The sequence below is a fragment of the Diadema antillarum genome, unplaced genomic scaffold (genome assembly GCF_040938485.1).
Source record: "Diadema antillarum isolate AM-2024a unplaced genomic scaffold, OU_Dant_1.0 scf00000131, whole genome shotgun sequence".
NCBI classification, from domain to species: Eukaryota; Metazoa; Echinodermata; class Echinoidea; order Diadematoida; family Diadematidae; genus Diadema; species Diadema antillarum.
Window position 1 is genome coordinate 104,672 of NW_027271020.1, and position 18,307 is coordinate 122,978.

Sequence of the window (18,307 nt, forward strand, 5' to 3'; positions counted from 1 at the left end):
TATAAATTGGGACCAATATTGATTGCTCGACGGAATGGTACTCTGGATGCAGAACATTCGGAGGTACGTCTTTCGCAACATCTAAGCGCGGCGGTAAAGGGAAAGTGGTTGCTATATTTCTTACATTGCGTATCTGTGGATTTATGACTGCGTTTTCCATCCCCGGCGATTAATACATAATTCAACACACTCTTCGATGCTTCGATATGGAAATGGCTGTGTGAATGTGGCGGGGGATGCGGTGACGGAGCGATGGTGGATGAGTGAGCCTTTCCCGAGGCTGATATGGCCGTGTCTATGGCCGGACAGATATGCGCTTCGTGTCAGACGACTTTCTCTCAAGGACTACAAAGCCAGCGGGCCGCGTGTCCTACCTGCGGAAGAAAACTAATCGGAAGGGTAGCCGGGCCCAAGAGCGGGGGCTCGTCCTCATCCTCCCACATGAATGCGGGGTCCAGCAGGGGGAGCAGTGGTAGCAGTCTGCCGCCCCTTAGCAACCCTTCCTCTCCGAATGAGGTAAATTACTCTCCCATGGCATGGCTGCAACATTATATAATTGATCAGTCTGTCTGTAGGTGATTACTTGGACTTTTCCCAGACATTTTTTTTTTTTCTGTTTGGCAGACAGGCTAATGCGTCTAGGGTCTAGAGATTCTGCTTGTGAAATGTGATTTTTTTCCCCTCATCTGTTGATGAAGCTATATTTAGATGTCTCTTATTCTTGAGGTGACATGTAAGTTATTGAAATTGTAGCAATAGCGAGAGTTTGTGTATGATAGATTCATTCTTGTCTGCTAGGAACCTCTTATCCATCCATTTTAATATAATCGGTATGATTCCTGAGGGTATGAATGACTTTAATTCTCAGTCATCAGTGCTTTTCATATCTCTCAGGACAGTAGGCATGAAATATTTTAATGTTCACAAACCAAATATTTGTCAGCAATATTGATTTCAACAAAAGATTAATTGCAGCTTTGATGGATTTTACAATTAGACATGCCTCATATTTGTTTGTTCACCGGAGCCAATATTGAATGAATAGGATATTACAGTGGGGAATCCAAACTGCATGTTTTTACAGTTAATTTGTTTTTATGGGCAGGGGCAAAATAATTACAATACACACACACACACACACACACACACACACTGTCTATAAAGGTGAGGGAGATGGAAAAAGTGGCCATTAAAGATAGGTGGCTGCTGTATAGACAGGGTTCTTAACATGGCTTTTCTCTTGGGGAAATTGTTTCTATTGGCAATATATATGGCCACTATAGACAGGTGGCCTCTAAGGCAGATTTAACTCACAGATATATTATGTAGATTAATAGATATATATCACATATACATACATACAACAAGGCTTGACGATGAAACTTTTTGGGGGTGGAGGGGGCATTCAGGCCAAAAAAAAAAAAATCATCAAATTTCTTCTTTCTTTTTGGATGAAATTTGGTGGCTTGAATAGATGAAGAAAAAAAAAATAAAGTCATTTGAAAAAACATTAAAATGATGTGACTATACCATGATAATCATGTGAAAAACATGTGGCAGGTATGATAAAGGGCTTCAATAGACCACTGTGACTGAATTCACTATTAAATCTAACACGTTCAGTTTTGAATAGAGGTATACCTGTAAACATGACTTTCCATGACACCACATAGGCCTATTCATGAAGTGATTCACAACAAAGGGGTATCACATAACTATGGATCTAATCATTGGACTGGTGAAATTTGGTCATGAGAACAAAGATTTTGGCTGGATTTGGCTTTGAAATAGACTGAGTTAGGCCATAAAGTAGTGTATTGATATTGCCACTCTCATATATATGGGCATCTAGTCGAAATGAGCGACAAGTTATTCTCCCATAGGCTATTGTGGATGAGAGCGAAAAAGGCTATGTGAAACTATGTACACTTTCACAACTTTTTGATGGTCCCATTGGACTGGTACCAAAATATATCTTAGAAAGTGGTAGCATAATGTCCATTTTTTGTGTCTCTGAGCCACTGCTGATGTCATTCTGTGCATACATATATAAATTATACATATACAGACAGACACATACACCCACCAGCCCCATCCCCCTCACATCCAGTACACAGATAGTTCCTTACAGTTTCAAGGAAGAATACAGAGCTTCCACGCCATTGGACAAACAAAATGTATTATTCAGAATTATAATCATTGTTTAGTAGTCTTTTTTGGAACTTCTATGCCAATGTACAAACAAAATGTATTGAGAATTATATTGTTCAGTAGTCTTTTTTGGCATTTTGAACGGAATACAGGTAATGATAAGCATCATGATCATACCATATGTTTTGTATTGACCAAAGATATGAGATTAGACATTTCCAGCAATTATGTGAGCATTATAGTTCTGAGAGAGTGGGCATAAACATAATTTGTTGAAATTTATTACTATTGATATCGTCAGTAGTATATCTTAAAATAATCTCATATATGATTCTATACAGTATATAAAATGTATAATACACATAAACATGTGCATGTGAAATATGTGTATATGTTTGTGTGTGTACGTTTGTGTGTGTGTGTGTGTGTGTGTATGCACCTCGACTCTGGTATGAAAATCCAAGGATATCTTATTGATGAATAAAATGTTTTGTGGGTTTTTTTTTTCTGTGTGACAGATTGACCTGACCACATTGCATTAAGACATGTATAATGCAAACCTCTGAACACACGTGCACAGAACATCACATGTTACAGTGCACCACGAGTTTCCTTCTGAAGTTAAATAATTTAGTAACATATGCATTTTACAACAATCACCAAAGCTAATAGTCAAGTCACATAGATTGGCAGTTTTATGACTGATTAATTGCATTTTATATTCAACTTCCACATTTTATCTCCCCAGCCATTTCAGTTGATATTTGTCAGACTGCAAGAGTTGGGAACTCCCATAGACTTAGCAGAAAATAGGTTCCTTGCTGAGGCTGTTTTTTGCTGTAAGAAGAACACACGTTAGTGTCAAGAAACATTGAAATGCTTGCTTCTAGAGTCTAGTGTTTCTGTTTGAAGCATGTAATCACCACTGTTTTTGCTGTAAGAAGAACACACGTTAGTGTAAAGAAACATTGAAATGCTTGCTTCTAGAATCTAGTCTTTCTATTTGAAGCATTTAATCACCACTGGAAAAGAACTGTAACCAGATCTAATAAGTAAGTAGAAATACTGGACTTCATGACTGCTGGAACTTACACTAATGGGGGAAAAAAGCTTTCCAAAACTCTATGAGTAATTATGGTTCACTTAATCTGAGGTTGTTGGAATACTGCTGTCCATGTTTATCACAAGATTCAGTTTTGCTGGAAAGTTCTCTTTGTACTTATCATAAAATCATATCGTGTTATGCATGATCTTCTTTAGATATGTACCACTAAATACAATGCAATGCAATACAATACATGACAATAAAATACAGTGAATGTTTGACACGCATGAGGCTCAGGATGCATACAAAATTACAGACATGAAAAAATATATATTTAATAGAAATACAGAAAAGTGAAAAAACGTTTTGATCAAGGTTAGATCCATCATTTGAACATCACACAGGTAAACACAGGCATATGTAAATATGTACAGATACACATACACGTATATACATACACATACACATACACTTGTAGGAATACATTCACATGTACCAGTGCAGAGCTGAACATTGGATTTATAATTTAAGATATGTTTTCAGAGCTTAAGGAATTTGTGGATACAGACTGCCTAATGATCAAAGGGAGATTATTCCACAGCTTTGATGCAGTAACCGTGAAGGTCCTGTCAGCAGCTAGATTTTGGGTTATTAGGCAGCTGAGTTGAAGATTGTAATTTGAGGATCAGTCTGCAAGAATCTTCAGCTTATTGAAGGAGGCAGATTTAACCAGAAGAAGAAGGAAGATTTCTGCCAGAGTGTATACAGTTAAGCACTTGGTTACGTATCAAGTGACCTGCTTGTTTAAACATTTATATACATATAGTAGTTTGGAAATAAAATAAAGATAATGTTACGATGAACTATGCAAGGTGAACAAGGAGAAAGACTCATATGAATTGTAGAACAGTCAAAAATTGTTTTCATTTTTCCACACACTCTTGATTCTGCTTTTGTCTGTAGTGTTTTTGTTTCCAAGACTTGTACATTGCAAACTTTCCTGCTTGGCTAATTGTCTGTTAAGAGACAAGTGAAATGTAGTTTTAAGAGTTTCTTTTTAAAGGGGATATTGGTCTAGAATCAAGTCAAATGGCCATTAAATGCATGATGAAATCCTTCTGCTTGCAGTTTACAGCAAAAATGTTTACAACAACTTGCTTTATCATACATCTTATGTAACTCCTTCTATGCAGATGTGTGGGCATTATTTCAGAACATTTCAAGCTGGCCCAACCAAGCTGCATGATATATCTCTTCACATTTGCACTTTATAAGGTATTGATAGTAGATCCCAGCATAAGTAGATTGAGATGCACTATGCCAACTGTGAAAGGATGTATTGAGATATTCATGTTTTGCACAGCAAGCCCTGAAGTCATTGGTTTAGGTTTTCTATTCGCCCACACATAACTTTATGTTTAAATATATGTTAAAATATGGAACACCCTGAGAGTGCATTAAGGAATAGTGTTTTGGCAAAAAAAAAAAAAAAATCAAGATTTTTCATCAAGCTTTCACAGTGAATGCAATATATACATATAAATTTATATGAATATGTGTTTCTTTACCCATTCGTGATACAGATTATTGACAAAGGTCACATTTTTGGCAAAATCTTGTTATATAAGGGAAAGCTCAAAGGCAATATTACACTTTTTTTCTTCATACGACTGAATGAGGCACATAGCTTATTTTGATGGGTAGACATCTAGGTTCACATTTAGTCAAAAATATTACCTTTTTCAGACACCTACCTTTGAATTTCGTGGTTTGATCTATATCTATTCTTTCTTGCAAGACTCAGTATATTCATAGCATGATTCTCCTCTTTCTTTCAACGTAATAATGCCAACCAAAAATATGTTACACTAAACAAGAGGACCATATTCAACCACAATTTTTGACTCTGTCTACAGGAAGGTATCATATTGGTATATCTTTTAAAAGTTGTCAAATTGGTGATGCTCCCTGTTTTTAATTCATATGGTTGACTTTGTAATCATCATATTCAATCCAAAAACAAAGTCATAGTAATTACAAGCTATTATTTTACTTGATGTGTTAAAGTGAATACATAATGATTATGTACATACTATGTATGCTTTTACAGTACAGGTGAATGGAAGTGTAACATATTTCTGATATTTGAATTTCCTATGAAAACTAACAAAATGCACTGCAAACATTTCCTAGGTTTTTCTGGGAGCTGTGTGTGACAGGGAGAGATAATGAATGAAATTTTACACAATTCCTCATATTAACCTAAATTTTCATGTAGCATGCAATGGTAGTTTATGTCAGTTGTGCTTGGTGTCCACAATAATTAACAACCATTAACATGGTTCAGAAATCTCCTTAGAAGTTTCTGAAGCCAAAAGGTTTGTCAAGTTTCACCACCACAAAGTGGCACAGGAGGCATTATGCTTTTGGTTTGTCCATCCATCCATCTGTAATCAATTTGTGGGCAACATGAAGTACAAGCATTGTTTGAGGTATCCAAACAAAACTTGATGTATATGTCCTTATGAGTAGACAAATTTGTGCCTCTATCAACTTCTGGGGTGCACCTGATAAATGTAAAATGCTAAATTTCCACTCTTTCCTCAATCTCTGCAATGCCAGAATGTATTTCCATAAAGCTTAGTGTATTACCAGATTAAGGTTCTGTAATGAAAGTTTTAGGTCATAAGGTCAAAGGTCAAATATCAAATGCTGACATTTACTCTTTTTTTTTTAAATGGCTCGAGGTATCTTCATAAAACTTAGTACCTATACATGTATTGCCTGACATTGATTTTCTTTGGAAGTTTTGGGTTAGAGATCAAGGGTTAAAGGTCAGGTTAAAGGGTGAAATTATACTATTTGATGCTGAGATTAAAATTTTTCTCTATAGATACCCTGGAAATGATTGAGTGCATACACTTAACAGTGTAATTAAACTTGGTTTGTAAATACAATTATGTAATGCATTACCACACAGTGGCTATGTAGGGAAAGTTTTAGGCCATGGGCTCAAAGGCCAGATGAAAATGCTAAAATTTCACCTGATTTCCATCTGTTGAAAGTGGCTCAAAGCATTGTCATGAAAATTGATGTATAATTGTAAACAAAGTGATAATCATTTGCCAGTCATGTGAAATTGCTGACTCACATGGCAGTAGTGCTCCAAACCAAGGGGAAGAATAATGCGATACGATGGAGGCATGTATAGCAGTTGCCATGGCCACATTTCTAATTTGATGTTAGATTTGGTCATATGTATTCATTTCTCTTTTGGAAATATTGCTTTTGTTTGATTTTGAGGGTAATTTCAGATGTCTCTAATATCCAACATTATTACTGGTTAATGCTTGGTACATACAGCCTGATGTACTATATGCGCCAAATATTTCGGGATATTTTTATTTTCGGGAATTTCGTGAATCAGGTGCTATTTGTGAATTTAAAAACACATGAAAATATTAACCCTGATTCTGACATGAATGTGATGTGCACGCAAGTATTTTTCTGTTCAGTACTGTACTCCACAATCACAAATTTTTCCACAATTTGTGAAATTGTCGGGAAGTCCCGATTCTCAAAAATTTAGACTCGCTATTATATGGCATACAGTACTCACGTCATGGTATGCAGTATTTTCAGGGCATGTACTTCAGGTATGTTTTACAGTATCAATGACTAATGCCTATCATTGTTACCATTTTAGTTTTCCACCATAGAACATGCTATTATCCAGACATGCAGAGGAGGGTAGATTGATGCATGAGATGTCATCAAAATGTTGATTTGCTCACGGATGTTAATTTATTCAAACATGTCAAGCTCCAGACAAACATCCATAGTCAGTGAACTGAGTATGCAGTTTATAAACCTATGAAGTTTATAAACCTATGAAGGTTATTCATTTTGAATAACCTATGAAGGTTATTCATTTTTATGCAGTTTATAAACCTATGAAGTGCTTCAGTTGTCATGTTTTTGACATATTGCCTGTGAAACAAGATAATACCCAATAGATTAAATACACGCTAGACCCAGTTCCCATAATCATTGTGTTCAATGAGAATTGATCATGAGAAATGTTTCATCTGTGTACTGGTTTGTCACGATGTGACTGAGAGTGCGAGTGTGGAATGTGTGAGATTCCTTTGTTCAGGCAAGCCATCAGGTGGGAAATGGGGACAGCAGGCGTAAACAGCATAGAAAGTTAGAAGGTGGAGTGGAGAGAAGTGGTTAGGGAGAAAGGACAGTGTGGAAGAAAGAGGGAGGCTCAGTGGAGTCAGGGTAGAATGGCTAATGTAGAAAGGGAGAGTTGGTAGGAAAGTCTTGTTGGAAAAATAAATAGCATAAGAGCTGCATTTTTTGTTCAGTAAACTCACGAAGTGTTGAAGTGTATTAATCACAGTGTTTTTTATCGTCAGTCGTAGATAAATACAGATCTTAGATGACATGGTTGACTAATAAACCAAGTGCTTCAATTACTACGTTAGGTCAGATATTGCTGCGTTCATGGTCTTTCAATTACAGTCTGATTTCTGTACTTATGACAATAATTGGAAGATAATATGGGCAATATCCATTACAGCAAGTGAGAAAACAGTTGCATTTATATTCATCATCATGTGATAATAACAATTGAATTACCAAAGTTGTATGCTGTCCTTGCCAAGTCTGCGGCTCTGGATTAAAATCGTTTGTTGTGGGCATTTCCTATGTTCTGGCCACATCATCAAGTAATGAACATTCCAAGGTGACATATGATATTTGCAGCTCTTTAACAAAGCTCAGGGAGTTTTGCACTGCCAACATTGCATCAAAGGTTATCCCTTCCATGTGTGGGCAAAGTATTATTGGAAGGTGTTGAATTAAGAGGCAATTTCACTCCACCTTCCTGTTTACTTTATTTTCTATATGTCCATCTCAATATGGAACAACATATTTAAAAGACTTACACATACTTGCAGGGATATCTATGTAAAATTTTACATTTGTTAGGAAAAAAGTATTTACATTTTCCTATCTTCTAAGGAAATGTGCATGCAAAAAAGACTTATAAATACTTGCAGGGACACCAAATGTAAAAATTCTACATTTGTTAGGAAAAAAGTATTTAACATTTTCCTATCTTCTAAAGACATGTGCATGCGACATGAAACATTTATTCTAATTTCGTCACAGTGAAAAATAGTTTTATTGGCAGGGAAAGAAAATACCATCTACCCTTTGCATCTCAGATATCTGATTTTGACATCTATTACAAATATTTCTTTTTGTGTGTGTGTGTGCAGAGAATGAAAAAATGCCATCAACCTGGTATCTGGTTTGTCAGCTTATCTTCATAAATGATATTTTCTAACCTGTATTTGCTTATCAAGTATACCCCTTTCTATGCTGCTACCTAACTTTACAGTCCCTGGAAAGGTAGCTTACCATATTTTTGTTGCGCCCAGAACTTAAATGCGTGTTTCTCGATCTATTCCTTAATAATACCTTGAGAACAAAGGGGTCAATTGATTTTTTGTTGGCCTGCATCTGCCCAGTAAGGGGGTGCACGGACCAATACAGCGAAGGCACTTTCGATCAATACCTTTTGTCTTCTGGTCTTTCCGTGCCCGAACCTTCATGCCCCTCTGCCATTCAGCCTTCCAAAGATGCAAATGAATACCAAAATATCACCACTTATGGGTCGCAGAGAGAAGCCAGGAGCTGCATGGTGCCCTTCTCTTCCCATTACCTCCCCCCTTGGTGGCTCAGCCCCCTTGGTGGCTAAGCCCCACATCAGTTTTTGCCTTCTTGAGGTTTTTCTAGAGATTTATGCAATGTCGTCTGTCGACAAGAAGCAATAATTGAAGAGTTTTATCACAAAATGAGCTAACTCCAGTCTTGTTAAGTTGAAATATTTTTTAAAAAACAAAGAAAATGATATGAAAATGTGGAAATATCTTTAATCATAACTTCTGGAATATTCCTTGTTATGTTACAAGTGAGGTATTACTGGAAAGGTTTAATTTTGTTCTATCTGATGATGGACATGTTTGAAATGCTTTAAAAATGGCATTGAGCTCATTTTGCAATAACACTCTTCAATTGAAGACATCCATTAAGTGCTTCATTTCTTATTGATAAAGTCATCACTACATGATGACGTGATGGGAGTGAAATGGATGCATGATACTTAATGAAGGAGAGAAAGTAGAGAGCACACATGCATGCGTATGTCTGTGTGGTAAATCGTTCATGAGAGAAGTATGCTCTCTGTGTTAGAAAGCTCACTTCAGTTTGGGAAATGATTGTCATCAGGGCATTTTGCTTGAAGGGACATTGCAATGCAAATGCATGTTGACATGTATTGATTCAAAATACCCCAATCATCACTTATATATGTATATGACCAAAAATATATATATATATATCTTGCTGTTTGCCATATTTTGTGATAACTTTTTTCTCATATAATCTTCAGATTAATTTGATATGCCCAGTAAAAACCCCTATTTAAACCAAGATTCTGCCAGCAAAATCATCTGTCAATCATTGCCAAAGTACTCATATGATTAACAAAAGATATTGGTGTGAACCTTCCCCTGGACTGTGCGTAACTTTCACTTTTCCCTGCATGTCTTTTTTTTTTTTTTTTATTAGCAACATGGAAAAATGCAAGTAATGTTTAGATTGAGGGAGGGTGCATTCTAATCTCTGTTTTTAATTATATGATTGCACTTAAAGGTCCTGTTTACCTTTGGGAACAGTGATTTAAAAAATTTTCAAGATATGACATTTAATGCATACAGTATTTGTAGGTCTGTTTTACCACAAAACATCCTGTCATATAAGATATTCGTGATAAAGCCTAAAATATAAGGAGATATCTCTATTTTTCTCAGTAAACCGTTACTGTAGACGGTTTAGTCTGGAAACATTTTTATTACAACTATTGTTCACATTTTGTATAATTAACAATACATAAGATCAATTTTACTGATTCAAATTTTTACAGTGATTGTTTCTATCCCTAGCTCATATTTCAGAACTATTTTAAAGTGCTAATGCTGGGTTTTTGTTCCACCTGCAAATGGTCAATTATGCCTTTAAGCAATGATTGACTGATGATGTCACTTTGCAGAATCATGGTTTAGAAGGTATTTTGTGGCCATATCCAAGGAATCTGAAGAAAAATTATTATAGAATATATAGCCATCATTTCAGAAATATGTGGTGTCATGGAGAATCATGTTCATGCTTCAATTTCATATTGCATACAGAAGTGTATGTTAGAATTATTGAACTTAATTACAGCATGTGATATTTGTATCATTTTAATGTACCTGCTCATTTTTACATTGGTTTTCTATTCTATTATTCAATTTATCAAACATATTGTTTTGTCTTACTCCCCAGTTATGATATGTGGTATTTGACCCACTTAGTCATGCCTGCCAATTTCACACAATTATCATGAATTCTTTCAATGATTTATGAGATTATTTCATATTTTGTTTTTCTTTATCAATTTAGGCCATAAAAATGCAATTTTATTATTTTGATGACTGACAGAAAAAGTTAGTGTTGAACCTTGATATATATGTATATATATATATATATATATATATATATATATATATATCGAGGAATGTTCTCATGCATTTTAATTTCGCAAATTTCACGAGAGCCAAGATTCGCAAAATTGAAATGCACATGAAAGTTCTTACCTACACTATATGCATTGAATGCCAGAGGCAATTCGCGAAAATTTCATGCTGCAAAAAAGGCCGTCGGCTCCAATTAGCGAAAATTTTATGCCGCAAATATATTGTGTTTTACAGTATATATATATATATAGATGATTTTGATCTCAATTTTCATTGAAGAAGCGCCCAATTTCAGGCTTTCATCGAGGGAAATTGAAGCTGTTAGGTTCTGGTACATCCTGCAATATCTAGACAAATTTAAACTCTTCTAGGAAAGGTTATTTTCCTTTTATTTGAGAAAATAGAAATCAAAACTACAGGTGATTTCTGTACACATGACCACATCCCTTACATCAATGGAATTTGATAGTTCCTTCATACTCAACTACTAATTATATTAAAGACAATTCACAAGCATTCACCTAATATAATTGGCATATAGCACTATTTTTGTTTTCAAAATTGAACTTACTGAAATGGCATTTTTTGTGATGTATTATCATTTAATGTCATGTCTGTCATTCTCTTTTGCTGCATCTCATTGCTTTGTAACAGGATAAGTCACGATCCAAGTTTTCGGGCATCTCAAGTTTCTTCAGTAACTTTGGCAGTAAAAGCAAGAACAGCGATAGCAGGAAAAATGACAGTGGTCCCGAACTCCCCCCAATCAACCCTGGCCAGGCCATGGTTACACAAAATGGTCATCGGAAGGTCAGAACACCAGATGCTCAAGGCACTCCTGGTTTCAAACCAAAGACGTTGAAAGAATTCCAGTAAGTTCTACTCTTCTTTTGTTTCTTTATTGACCTTCTGTTAATTGCTCATCAAACATTATTTTGTTATATTTATATTTTTGCATCCTTTTTATCTGATCAATATCAATCTGGAACAGTGCATTTTACTGCGGTCTCATATATGACAGAGTTTATGAAAGCATATCACAGCAGCTTTCGATGGGCTGTCCTGACCCTTCAATAAATTCCCCCTGGGACAATGCTTGTCACCATCTAAAACTTACCAGCTTTCAGAGAATTAGCAAGATTGATGAGTTTATACTGTTTCTTAACTGTGATTAAGTCAAACTGTTCTAGCTGATTTCAAATATCTCAATTTTTATTGTAGATGCTGCGAATGAAATATTATCATGTTGATTTCTAATTGATTCTGTGAATTAGTGTAGATTCTTGCATATTTTTTCTCTCTCGCATATATCAAAGGATCAGTTTGTCACAAATTCCCAACTCATCCAATTGCATCTATTGTTCATCCCCAGCATTATAGTCAATGTTGTTTGTTTGGATGGAAGTGTAAGTTTAATGACTAGTATACAGAATCTAAATCAACAACCAAGTTGTGATTTAACAACCAGGTCTAGTCAAACTTGTATTGATGATGTATGATACTAATTTGCAGGAATTGAAGCTGTGGATTTAGTATCCTTGTTGTGGAAAGATGATTGAAATATGCAAATTAGTTTTATTCAGGTGCTCATGCAACAAGACTCAATTTCTTTTCTGGGCAAGTAAATGTAGAACTGAAAAAAGTCAAACTGCAGAACCAGTAGCACTTGCCAGTTAATGAGTTGCATCTGGGCACATATAAAGATTCTGAAGTTACTTTTTTGTTTTTATTTATTTTATCTTTTGAATAGGTACTAGAAATTCATTGTCAGTAACTTGCATACTTATTCATTAATGACTCAGAACTGGATTTTTTAAACTTTCACATTGTCTGGAGATGAAGGCATTTGACAAAAAAAAAAATCATTAGTCTGAGAGTTGGCTCATTTCAGTGTCCATGGCATATTCATCATGTCAAGTTCTACCATAGTTAATAATTAAGTGGCAATAGCTACATGTATGTGCTCAGTAGTCATAAAAGCTAATGATTGAGCCCTTGATGTGCATCATGCATCAAGCATGAACTTGTTCATGTTTCGATGTTCTTTGTGAAAGTGTAATTTAGATGGATTTTAATGGAACTAGATGAGAATCATCCCTAGAGCAATGAAATCTGTAGTTGAGCAAATGATGAATTAGAAAAAAATGCTAATTTTTATTCTTTTTATCTCAATGCAAAAATGCCTGGAGCACAATACGTACATGTATACCAACAGTATGTGTTGTATTTATCATGATAAATTTGAAAAGCATGGTGGGTTTTTCCTTTGCAACTCGTTCATCTACAAATATGTACATTGATTTCATTTGTTTATGATATGGGTGTGATCCAGAATCAGAAACATCTTGTAATGTCATTTTCTGTTTATTTTAGAATATCTTTTTCCTTAAAAATATGTATTCTTCATATGATAATTGTACATGGCATTTTTAGTCATATATGTGTTTCTTTAAGTATAATATACTGAGTATGTAGCATTTGTCCCATCAAAGGGATGGTACAGTTTCTGTTGATATGGAGCTTCAGGTTTCCAATGTTTTGTGATGATGATCTTTTGAGATAATGAGAGACCTCTTATGAAATATGAAAGAGCATGTAACCCTATAAAGAATTCAAAGTTCATTTGATGAAAATTGGGTTACGAAATGGCAGAGATATCCCAAACGATGTGATGAGGATCGCTTTGTTTTACTTTGTTTTTGGATATCTCAGCCATTTCAAAACTGATTTTCATCAAATGAAGTTTGAATTCCTCTCAGAAGTGTATGCTCTTCAACATTTCATAAAGTGGTTTCCAAGTATCTTGTAAAAAGATACTATACCATCCCTTTAAATAGTATAACCTGAAAATGTCTTAGAGACTGCTCATGAAACCCCACCCACCCCCCACACACACACTTGTGGCCCTGATTCTTTATGATGCTATGTGTGTTTCACTTTGTTCATCCTCAAACTTGTTGCAGGTCTGAGGTAGAAGAAGCAGCGACAACTAAGGATAGCAAGATATTACTCAAATACTTTGAATCAACTTTCCTCTCCTTTGCTCACATCAGTCTGACATTCAAGGTAAGCAGAGCCCATCCTCAGTAACTCTTCTCAGGGGGGGGGGGGGGATGCAGGATTTTGATATAAGGTTGGAGAGGGAGGGGGGGGGGCACAAGTAGCAAGGGAGGGAAGGAAATATTTACATATTGCAATATGACAGAGGTGAACACAAAGGCCATGACAGTTGCAATATGCTTTTAACTAGCCCTTCGTGAAATTGACTACATTGTACCAATCCACTGAAAATATCCATTAAAAAAAAAAACATAGAAGAAGTCCGGCAAAAATAGGAGGCACGTGCCCAGGGCGCTCCCCTCTGGATCCGCCACTGCTTCTCCAGAATGATAAATGAGTGATGACATGTCGCAGGGTGGCAGATGATCTGGTATGAAAGAATCTGCCTCTCCCCCCCCCCCCCCCAAAAAAAAAAAAAGAAAGAAGAAAGAAGTGAATATCTTTCAGTATATTGTTTTGAAACCCCAATATGCTCAGATATGTAGTATTTGCAGACTGGATTGGATGGCGCATTCACTAAATTAGTGATGATTTATTGCCGCGTAGCAGATAATCTGGTATGAAAGAATCTGTCCCCCCCCCCCAAAAAAAAAAAAAAATGGAATTTTCATCTGTCAGTATATTGTATATTCTAGTTGATTGAAACACCAATCTGCTCAGATATTGAGTTATCTGTAGATTGGATTGCATGATCTTCACCAAACTATCATATGTAACAGGAAAAAAAAAATTCCATTCTTCTTGTGATTATGGAGGAATAGTAGTTACTGCAGGCAGCAAAGTTGTCTGCAACTATTCAACCAAAAGGTTGGAAGTCTACCACTCTGTGCAAATAGAGCTAACTCTAGAGTCTGTAGCTTGTATAATAAACTGACTTCTTAACCACTGTAGACATATTTTAAAGAGGATGCTGGTACCATGAGAGAGAGTGATGCTGTATTCAAGGTCTTTAGCACATTATTGTGTCCAGAGAGGGGGGTTTGTCATAGCCGCCCTTAGCAGATGGCTGATTCAGACACAGGTTTCCGCCAAGACAGGTTCAGTTGTACTTTCATTTGTGTAGAAGTGATGGTGTATTGTATTTTGGAAGAAAGCTTGTGGATCACCATTGTCAAGACTGCTTAGTGCTTAAAAAAACTTGTTGAGTTATGTTGCAAACAGACAAACAAACAAACCAACACGAACAGAAACATAATTTCCATGGTGGAGATGATAAAATCGCAGCAAAAGATGCAGTAGGCTTAGCCATTAAAATCATTTGCCTGTCAACCTCTCATGAATTTATGCATTTGACAGACCACAATAAAGTATCGTAATCAAAGGTATCTTTTGATGAAGACAACTGCAACTAGAAAAGCACTTGCCCTTATCTCCCAGGGATAAAGAAACCGTTCTTCTGTGTCTCATAGTCTACTTCATAAGCAGCTAACTGCACACAGCACCGCGAGCATACGCTCAGTAAACATATGCACACCTCAAATATGGGCAGCCGAACTCCCTTGTTTCCTCCATGGCCCTATTTGCCAATCATAATCCTTCAAAATATCCTATAAAGTACCCTGGATCCAGACAATTATACGGGTCACTACCAAAATTTAATCATCAGTTCCTTGTGTCATGATCAACCTTTCTTGTAGGTTTCGTCCATATCCATTTACAACTTGTTGAGTTATGTTGCAAACAGACAAACAAACAAACCAACACGAACAGAAACATAATTTCCATGGTGGAGATGATAAAATCGCAGCAAAAGATGCAGTAGGCTTAGCCATTAAAATCATTTGCCTGTCAACCTCTCATGAATTTATGCATTTAACAGACCACAATAAAGTATCGTAATCAAAGGTATCTTTTGATGAAGATACCGAAGGTTGATGTGACTGATATAGTCCCTAGAAACTGCACACAAGTCACTCAAATAAATTGACATTTGGTCTTTTAGCTCTGAATCTCTGTGTATCTAGCTTGCCGGACTGCATTCTTTGAGTGACAGTACGGATTGGACTGGGTAAACATTCCCCCAAGGTTCTGTTTCAGCTTCCTACTGGAGGAGACTGCACATGCTCAGAAATCTCCCCTATAAAAATCGACATGAGACGCCATATAAGAGCCTCCCCTAAATTGCTTTTAATTTAAATCCCGTGCATCAGAGAATCTACATTGATGTTTGTTCAGCATTCATGGATGGTTACACTGCGGCCAAACATGTGAACAGGCAATTTTTCTCCTGTGAGGCATCACTGTGCATTGATTTTCTCCACGCCATAGATTTGAGATAGAAGTGTGTAAGAGTGTGGAGGCTGTTTTAATGTCACTTACATCACATCATCTTGAAAAAGTCACATAATAGGTACATTTGAGCAGAGAAATTTAAGCTGTATCATGTATTTTGTATAAAGAATCAAGACACTCAATATTTGTCATTGAAGGTCAAAATTTTTGAAGTTATGTAAACACTTGTTGAATACATTTCAAACTTTAAATATTTGTCAATTGTTCCTGCCAGGCCACGTGAGTGTTTCGTATGACACTTCAGTGCCTATCCAAATTACTATCAATTTTCTGGCATGCTCATCTGCATTAAAACTTCAAAGCTGATTTTCTTGAAAATGTGCATATGTAGAGTAGCCAACTTTCATGGTTTTTTTTCTTTTATAAAAAAAATACCTTTGTATTTTGTGGTAGTTAATAGGAATGAAGTGTGCGACATATTGTATTCGAAAAAAAAAATGGGAAGGCTTAGAGTTTGCAGAAAGAAGGGGAATCAAACAACCCAATATCATGGAATCATCGTTTGACCTTGCCAGCCTTTCATGGTGATGGATAACATAATATCAAGGAATGATCTTGAAACATAAAGTCGTCGTCGTCATCATCATCATCATATTTGTACATTATTAGTCGTGGTCGAAGGTATCTCTCCATGCCATGGCAACGAACCAAGCATGGCGATCTAATAACATGTTTTCTGTGGGGCCACTGCAATTGATACTCAAGTGACAGGGGCTTGTGTGTGTTCTAATTGGGAAACTTTCAGCTTAATTCATCTGCCGTGCGGTGGCGACACGGATGGACTGGCCACAGACATGTGCACAGAAACGTGCATCATGCATTTGTTACGGTGACTGTTTCAATATATTAGAATGTTTGTACTCCAGAGTTGTTCTTCAAACTACTTAGTAATGCAGCATGTGACCTTCATAAAATGGTGTAGGGTCCATCAGTGTTGACATGTATCTCAATTTATTTTGATTGATATTGGGGCTGCTAAATGAACTATTAATGAGAGATAAAAGCTCTAATAGCTTTATGACTGATTTAAGTGTAGTCTTATTCGCTATGCCACAATACCCCCTGGTACTGGACAATATCCACATTCACACTAACAAAGTAGTGGGACATAAATTGCAATCCATATCTTGAGATTTTTGCAAGTGTTCACAAGGAGAGAAAAAGCGGGATCGCCATGGCGATCCGAATTTCGAGATTATTTGCAAGTGTTCACATAACAAAATATCATGCCAATTGGTACACACAAGTGCACTTTACTGCATGTGATTTTCTTTGCTATTTGTTCTTGTGCGTCACAGTGTTATGGTGCATGCGCTGTTGTTGTGGTTCATATGCTGTTGTGATGTGTGCTTTGAATTATGGGATATAAAGGCTTGAGATCATTTTGGTCCAGCGTTCACATGGTCACCACATGGCAAATTATTGGGATAATTAAGAAATAAGCGCGAGATTTCTTGAGATTTTCATCGCTGTGCTGATCGCGATAATCGGTGGGATTTTTGTATCCAGATATTCAAACATCTTGACATTTCTATCGCCATGTAAATCCTGAGATTTGTGTCCCACTTATTTATGTACGTGTGAATCCCAGTAATATGCCCCCACTTAACATTATGTTAATTGTATAAGCACAGTATGTCTGCACATACACCTTTAGTTATGCACATATTCCAAACAGGAAAGAATTGGAAAATTCCAGCCATTATTCAGGGTCTTTGACCAAAAAAAAAACATGAATTGTATAAAAGCTGAATGAGTCAAAAGCTGATGGATAAAAATTGTGGGCACTTTACATTTATTGTCATTCTAGAATATTCATGTGATAGAATTGGATTTTCTAATTCCCCCACCCAGCCAAAAAGGAATATGTGGGACCTTGATATCCTCATTCTGAATAGGAAGAGACTTGGGCTGGCTTTTCACACAAGCTGTCCCTAAACCTTTTCCTACTAGAGTATCTGCAGGTGAAATTTATTGGGATGTGTAAGGCCATTTCAAAAAGGGCATTTCAAAAAGGGCATTAACACTCTGTGTATATTGTTGGCTTTCTGTCTGATTGTTTCTCAGTCAACATGCCTACTTAAGTGCTTTCACCTTCTTGGTGTGATCAGCTCAGCTGTCCTTTTAATTAACTGGACAGGGGATCACATAGTCCTTTCAATCTTGTTTG

At 36.2% G+C, this 18,307-nt stretch overlaps 1 protein-coding gene across 1 annotated transcript in view; it reads left to right on the top strand.

Annotated features, from left to right (window-relative positions):
* The window catches only part of LOC139720609 (probable E3 ubiquitin-protein ligase HECTD2), a 39,319-nt gene continuing 21,012 nt past the window's right edge, over positions 1-18,307 (top strand). The window contains exons 1-3 of the mRNA XM_071631965.1: positions 1-516; positions 11,440-11,657; positions 13,749-13,851. Coding sequence (XP_071488066.1) covers positions 286-516; positions 11,440-11,657; positions 13,749-13,851 — 552 coding nt within the window. The 5' untranslated portion in view covers positions 1-285. The remainder of the gene's footprint in view (positions 517-11,439; positions 11,658-13,748; positions 13,852-18,307) is intronic.